Here is an 8,217-nt window from a genome sequence, read left to right on the forward strand (position 1 = left end):
CCCTCGCGGCCATTGGCGCAGCTAACAACCGCCATCCTTACTTCGGGCAAGGAGCTTCGGACCGCCTCCCTCAGCAGAGCCTTTTCCAGGCCCGAGGTGACGTCGCGCGCGGGGCAGGCGGGGCCTGCTAGGAGAAGCCAATCAGCGAGTGTCCCGAGCGGGCGCCGAACTGGCTGCCGGAAGGAGGCATTTTAAAATATATTTTTAAATCGCCCGCCCCCTTGAGGGGAGCCGTTGATTGGTTGGTTGGTTCGCTCCGTTATTTGGGAGCGGGCGGGCGGAGAAGAGGGAGGTCTCGGCCCGGCGATGGCGAGGCTTCAGCGACAGGTAAAGCCCTGGCCTTTCGAGCTGCTGCCTTTGTTACCTTGGCAAGAGGCGGCTTCCCTGAGGCGGGCAATTGCCGTCCACCTCTTGGCGCTCTTCCTTGAAACTTAAATGCTAGTTTTCTCTCTGCAGGGATCTTGTTTTGGGGTCTCTTGTTTTTCGGTTTTTTAACCGAGTTATGCAAATCCCTGCCCGGTGCCGTCGAGTGTTTTGTTTTAATTAATTATCCGACCGAGTCTTGCTCACGTGTAAAACCCATTGAAATCAAGGGGCCTTAATTCATATTATTGCCCTCTCTATAATAACCCCCTGCTGCTTTATGGTGGTGGTGTGATGGGCTTTCCTGTTGTAAAACCCACCTGTGAACTTAGAATGAAAGGTGGCATATAAATTTAATAAAAATCAAATCAAATAAGGAAGTCAGTTTGGTAGGTCTGCTCTGAGCGAAACTCACCCACAATATCTAAAAACAGTTCTGCAATAGACATGGAGATGTGTACAGGCACCCAGACTTGACTTACACTTCTGACTGAAATGCTGTGTGAAAATATAAGATTATGTTACACTGATGCCCAAAGTTTATTGGTGAGGGAGATGGCCATGCTGCCAAAGAGAAGGGATTTCGCCAATCAATTGGGTGCCACCACAGGGAAGGCCCTGACATGATGGGGCTGCAGCTGTTGGCAGAACCACAAGACAAGCCTCCTGTGAAGAACTCAGATTCCAAAGGCTGGCAGATGTGAGGGGGGGGGGGATGACAAAATGCTGAGTTAAACAAAACTGTTTAAAGCACACTAGGAAGGTAGCCAGTTCTGTGCTGTAGAGAGAAGGTATAGCTTGTGGTGCTGTTTTTATTTTGTTCTCTTTAAAATCTGTATCTATAATGAGAGAAATAGATTGTCCCCAGATTTCTTTGCAACCTATTATTCTAGTATTCGACAGGGTTTCTTAGTGCCCACTTCCACCCCCAAATATCTTGGCTTGCCTTCATGCGAGTCCTTGTCATGCTGAGTAAATGATCACCTGCATTTTCTTTACTTTGTATAAAATAGTTTTTAACTTTTGTTCCTTTTTGCCTATTGATTGGTAAACTATCAGCATGTGGAAGATACGAGGGTTTGTGACTACAGGACACTTTCTGTTTTTGGAGAAAAAACTGTAGATCATGATGTGAACATCATTAACACTGCACATCTTTCAAGACATGTTGTATCCCTCAGACGAAACCTGTTTAGTCAGACCCCAGCTATGAGAATGATTCAACAAACTCTTCACTTGCAGGTAATCCTTTGGTGAGCTTGGTATAGCTGGCAAAATATTGCAAAATGAAGTAGCTTTTTATTTGGTGCAAAGGGAAAAAAAACCTCTGGTAACTAATAGTTAATCTTTCAGAAATAGTTCTAGGACAACTTGGAAAGGAAATTACAGTAATATTGTCCTGCCTAGAATATATCATCTCTCTCTCTCTCTCTCTCTCTGTGTGTGTGTGTGTGTGAGAGAGAGAGAGAGAGAGAGAGAGAACAACTTACTACAAGTGTCTTAAAACTTTGATTCTATCTCCTGAAAAGTTAATGTTGGCCAAGGGATTGACATATTTTTACCATCTGAACTTCTTTTAATAAGACCTAAATTTATATGGTAAATTATATTTTTCCTTCTTGCATTAGTCCACTACTTATTGTACAGGGCACTTTCATCTGTTCTAGATTATATATTCTAGCCATAAAAGGTAGCAGAGGGGGAATAGGTTGAAGAGGACCTGAACCTCTAAATGGTGTTATTGGGAAAGCTTTAGAGTGGTGATGTAGGGGGGGTGTTGTGGTAGCTATTAAATTAGTTGCAGACTGTCCTGAGAATTGGATGAACCACATCCAAAAAGTTGCTCATAGTGATATTTGCTGTGTTTTTGTTGGAAAGTGTAGAGTATGGACACCACTTGCCTGCACCTAGGAAGCTAAAACTGTTCTTCACATTCCAGGGAAATGCTGATCCTCAAATAAGCTTGCTTCTGTGTAAGCAGTGGACTTTATACGCTGTCACTCCTCTGTACAAATTCTCTTATGGACAGCTGAAAGAATATTCTAGACAGTTGAGTCGCTTTATTGCATCTGAAAGTCAAAGGAGACCTGTGGAAATTGAATATGAACTTCAATTTAAAGTGACGTTCTCTTCATTCTCAGCTTTGAAAATCACAGAACAGGAACCAAATGCAGTTCTCATTCAAGTAGGTACTATAGTCCCAATATTTTAATATCTATGGGTTTGTCTTAACAATATTGAAGAATACTATTGTATTGGGTCTAGAAAATACACTAGTTCATCTCAGTATGCCACCACTGTTATCTTAGTGTTATTAAATGAATTTGATTTGGTTTGGATGCTAGGGAATCATGGTTACAGTTGGTGGTGAGTCAATCACTGGATGCTTTGCACCCAGCCTTGATTGCGCTGTTTCTCTTGAAAAGTGGTTCTGAAAAAATGCAGCAGAGCAATTCTTAAAAGTAGGCAGCCTGCAGGCACAGAAAGCCTCTGGCTGCACTTCATGTGACCATAGGGTCTCAGACCCATGAATCCCAAACTGATCACGCAAGAGACGCTGCGCCATGCAGAGCCTGGCACTTTGAAACTGTGGGTCCAGCTGGATCTGCACTTTCAAAAAGGCTTCCTTGTCCAGGCAAGGAATTAAGTCTTGCTTGCTTCAGTGGGTTTTCCATGAAAACATGCATAGTTGTCCATGGCTGTGAATAGAGTACTATCAAAGTGATAGGTGCACATTTGTTGAAGAACTGTTGAGAGATTAAGTGCTGTCAGTATATTTCCCCTAGTTTTTCCTCACCATAACAAATGAATTGTAGGAGTTGGTTTCCAAAATTGTGTTGACTCAAGCCATTTCGTAGTTGCAATATGTGCATAATTGGTGTATTTATGTATTTCCCATAGATCACGAAGAGGCCTCAGGTGGCAGCTAAAAATGCAGAAGAGAAAGTGGTGTGGATGGGCTGGTTTACTTGTACTGGTGGAAATGACCTTTTTGAGATTGTTGATGAGGAGTTTACCTTTTTGCCCTTGTTCCTTGTGAATGGGGCAAAGGCTCTCACGGTCCTTGTAGAAACTTGGCTTCAACAGACCTTTGACTGTTGTCTGAGCCCCTTGCACATCACCCCTATCAGTCTTTCCTGGATGGCTGCAATGTGGACTGGGTGCCCTATGGACAATCCTACAGTTCCAACAGAGCTGACTTTCTCTACACTTGGCACAGCTTACCCTCTGGATATTTCCTATTCTATCCATCCTGAAGATGCAAAAGCCCTTTGGGATTCAATCCACAGGACTCCAGGAGAAGTCAGGCAAGAAGAAGTGGAATTATTCATGGCGTGTCTTTACAACCACTTCCATAGACACTTCAAGATCTACCTGTCAGGCACAATACTGGTACAAGTCTCCACATCAGTAGGTTCTGCCCAATCTGTTGGGAAAATAAAGGTATGGTGCCTAGCTCATTTGCCACTAGCAACTAGTTAAAAGAACTGTCACTTTTGGCCAGTATTAGAAACTTAAAGATTTATAAGTTAGGGGACAAATGGCTCCTTAAACCAAGGCTACAGTTGCCAAAATGGAATGTCTAGTTGCCAGTTTGGGGCAAGATGGCTCTGCAGTCTAATTTTCAAATGATGGACTGACTGTGATTGATTTTCAGTTAAGCATCAGGCTCGTTCAGATGACAACCTTGAGCTAGGCTAAGAGCTTTGAGTACTTAAAGAAGAAAAGTTACTTGCTCCAGGGGCAGCCCATGTATATATTGGCCTATTCTGACCTCTGTTTCTTAATGCTGACTGCTACTCAGGCTGTACAGAAAAAGCATTTTGGTTTCAGAAATTCATTCTGATTGTGCAGATAAAATATAACTGATAGAATTCTACAGGATGGAGTATTAGTGTGTGAAAACAGTCCAGATCCAATGATCCTCAGGCCTGCATCTCCAGATGGTGGAGATGTCAGGCACCATCCTGGAGCCCAGGCAACTTCACTTGGTCGCAAGTGGTCAAAAGCCAGGTGCAAAATGCCTGGCTAATTTTGAATACTGCTCTTGGCAGGTGATTGATCTCACCCAAAATTGATACTAGCCTGGTAGTGACAAATTATAAATAGATGAGTGTCCTAAAGGAATATTTGAGGCATACATTTTGCAATGTAGACTTCAAACACTTTGCAGCTGATTTTACCAGCTGGCCATTTATACTTTAGGAAGAATCTTGGTGGCAGGTCTAGCAAACACACTACTCCCTTTCTGTATTGGAAGTGAGCATTCAAGAGAAGTAGAAACCCTACAACTACTTTGTGCCTCGGCCCCTTTCTACCTATTCCCTAGCTATAGGGGGTGGAGATACTATTTTTTTCTGCATTCCTTTATGCAATGGCTCAATTACAAGGTGGGAGAAATATTGGCACATGAATAGAATGGTTTCTTGCATCTGTCCCTTCTTACCTTTCCCAGTTCTTTGCCATCCATCTTTCTCTAAGTAGGGAAAGGCTTGGAAGGGTGGCAGGGCTGGGGAGCATATTGAATAATACTTTGGGCACTAAGAATGAAGTGTGTGCATCGAAGACTGGGTTGCAGGGTAGGGGGAATATTGAGCCACAGGCAACCAGTAGCTGATTCCTATTATAAAGTGTGTTGCCTCAGTTTCTCCAAATAATGGGCTGGGGTATTGTTCTTAGTGGAGTCACAGTTTTTAATTTGTGTTGGTTTGTTTTCATTGAGGGAGGGGAGATATGTCTGGGAGGAGAGGAACTGAGCAGGGGGACCCCAACTGCAGTGGTTCATGGTAGGGGTGGTATGATGTGGGAGGTGCCATGTGCCAGCCCCTCCTCCAACATAGGGAATTGGGGTTATCCTATCAGCCAGCCCTCAGGTTTGCAGCTGCTGCTGCTGCTAAATGCCAGGTTGAATCTGAGTAAGGCCTCCCTCATATACAATCTGATTTATAGATGAGGAGGTTGATCTGGTCTGTATCACTAAGATTGGGTGGTTAAGGAGGGTGGAGGGTGGTACTGTGCCCAAGTGGGTACTCTGTGCAGCATCAAGGACAAGCTTGAGGGTTGGGGAGAGAGGGAGTTGCTGTGGTCTGTAGAGATTCCATCTCTCCAGGCTCTGTCCAGTTAGCGGGGGGAATCCAGAGGGTTTGTTCCTGATGTTGGGCAATCAGGACAGATTAGGGATTCTGCTGGTTTCCACCGGCCTCCCTGCCCAACAGTCTCCTTGCCTGAGCAGATGGCTGGTCTCAGAGTAAGTGTTGAGGACTCCCAGAATGCTAGTTCTGGGGTCTTCAACATCCATGCCAAGGCAACTGGCTTTGGGGTGGCTTAGGACTTCATCATGGCTGCCATAATGACCATGGGGTTGTCACAGCATGTCACTAGCCCAACACATGTGGCAGGCCACATTCTGAACCTTGTTTTATCAACTGGGCAGGAGGAGGGTGATATGAAAGTAGGGAGTATTGACATCAGTCCCTTGGCATGGTCATATCACTTCCTGCTGAGATCAGGCCTGGGTTATATAGTGATATTTCATTGAAAACCGGTTTGAAATCCACACTGTGATAACCGGTTCAAAATATCTGCCCTGATGATAAACCGCATGAAGCCAACTTTTGTATGTTGCTCTGCCGGCTCAGCTCTTCCCTGCCTCCTGCTGGGGGCAGCAAACCACAGAGCAGGCACTATGGTTTTCAACTTCACAATAGATCACCAGCTAAACAATGCAATATGTTGATATATCATGATGTTTGAAATGAGGATAGAGCTATGTAGAGGCATTGGCTGACTTCAGCGTTTTCCCTACATCATGATTTTTGCCGGTGTCTGCTCTTGTGATTTGCTGCACCCTTGAGTGGTCCAAGGGGCAGCCAAGGGAAGCAGTTAGGAAAGCCTTATTCTCTGCATGAAATTCTATTCTATTTGGGAAGACTAGTACACAAGCTTTAGTAATCCAGTGAAACACAGCAATCACATAGATACCAAATGATTTTAGATCTGATGTGAATTGGCATCTTAATGATATTCTAAAATGCTGCTTTGAAAACTATTGTGCTTATACTTCTGAAAAAGGAAATGAAGGCTTTCCATTGTTCCCCTATATTCAAGTGGTTTCAATTTCAAGCCATGGATCTCTTCTTCTCTATCAACTTTCCTCTTCACCCCTTTCATACCTTTCCAGGAATGTAAAACAGGAAAGTTTGGCTTTTCAGATTGACTTCAGACAATGTGATTAAACAAAACTGGTTTATATGGGCTGTTGACATTTGTTAGCTTAAATACTTCATTGAATAAACTGTATTTTATCCTGTTTTGATCCTGCTGCAACTTTTTTAAACATTCTCCAATTTCTTTCTTGCAGATTTTTCATGCTCAACATCTGATATCATCAATGGCATTCCTAACAGAACTGGCAGTTTTAAAAATGTGATTTAAGTGTTGTACCATCTATGCTTTTGCTATAGAAAGTATATCCAGTACAAAGATGACTTTTGAGTGTGAGAGAGTCTTATTCTTATTAATCTGCTCAGATGTGGTTTGTACAGAGTATTTTACCTTTCTGGTCAAACCTAAAAAGTCTTACACCTTCCTGAAAATATGGAACATTAAACTATATAAACCCTACAAATAATAAATATGTTATTATATTTGACTAGTGATTTATGCGAGTATGGTACTAAGTGATTATGCTGCTCTCTTTGATCACAGTACCTCTTGTGAACTGGATTGTTTCGGCTTAGAGGATGGTGGAATGAAGGAACCAATGGGACATGGTTATTACTGGTTATAAACTTTATAGGAACATTATAGAAAGAATGTACTGAAGGTGGTGTTGCTGTGTATGTCAGAGAGGGCACTGAATTCAGCAAGCTGGGTGGTGATATTGGGTCTCAAGTAATTTAGTATGAAGGACATTCTATTGTCCTAATCAAACTGCTCAGGGAGATTTTGAGATTACAAATGAAACTATATGTATTGCAATCAAGACAAAGAGGTAAAATGTATAGATGGCCAATATCAACCTTATGTCCTAGATACTGTTAGACTACAACTTCAACCTTAGTTAGCAGGACGTTTTCAGGGATGATGGGAGTTGTAGTCCAATAGCACCTGAGGACCTAAGGTTGAGAAAGGGTGCCCTAGATAATTGGACCCTAGAATAGTCTGAGAACTGAGGCAGATTATGGAGAAGAGAGACAAAATTCTAGGCTTAACAGACAAAATAAAAACTGACAAATCCATAGAGTGCTCACTAATGGTTCATCACCATCCTGGAAATAAGTGGCAAGTGAGGTGCTGGAAGGTTCTGTCCTGGGCCCATTGTTCGATGCCTTTATAAACAACTTGGATGGGAGACTTCCGGTCGGCGCCAGCGCTTAATGGCGGCTCTCTCCCCGATCTCCGGAGAGAGGGCTGCTTCACGAGTTCGGGTCTGACCGCTACGGCGAAGCGGGGACCCCTAAAATCACAGGCGCGGAAGCCTGTGAACAAGGAGACTCGGTGGGCACCTTTTGCGCCCCCCTTACTGCAAAAGAGCCTTTTTAAAGGCTCCGGAGGAGCATCGGGGGATCGTGCGGTGCTGAGAGTCACTACCCAGCCCGTGAAGTCAAGCCGCGTCGCCATAAGCGGAGAGCGCCGATTCCTTCCTGAAATCTGGACTGAAATTGAAATACCCGTAAGTAGGATTGGGAAACCTACTGGGATTATAAAAAACGTTTGAAATTTGGCTGAAAACGGGGATGGTAAATAAAGGAAGTCTGCCTCCCCCGGTTTGCATGGCTTTTAAAGCAACGGAATTGGAAAGCTGCAATTGAAGGAAAAGTAACTTTGAACTTTAGAATTATTTAACTTTGG

General features: G+C 43.5%; 1 protein-coding gene across 1 annotated transcript; it reads left to right on the plus strand.

Moving 5' to 3' along the window:
• Positions 1–69: 69 nt before the first annotated feature.
• On the plus strand, positions 70–7,010 carry CENPL (centromere protein L). The gene is made up of 5 exons (XM_079981661.1): positions 70–327; positions 1,423–1,605; positions 2,303–2,548; positions 3,265–3,807; positions 6,725–7,010. Exons 1-5 carry the CDS (start codon positions 307–309, stop codon positions 6,791–6,793), a joined length of 1,062 nt encoding a protein of 353 aa, XP_079837787.1. The 5' UTR covers positions 70–306; the 3' UTR covers positions 6,794–7,010.
• Positions 7,011–8,217: the final 1,207 nt, after the last annotated feature.

This window comes from Podarcis cretensis, assembly GCF_951804945.1.
Source record: "Podarcis cretensis genome assembly, chromosome: 6".
In the NCBI taxonomy this organism is placed as follows: domain Eukaryota; kingdom Metazoa; phylum Chordata; class Lepidosauria; order Squamata; family Lacertidae; genus Podarcis; species Podarcis cretensis.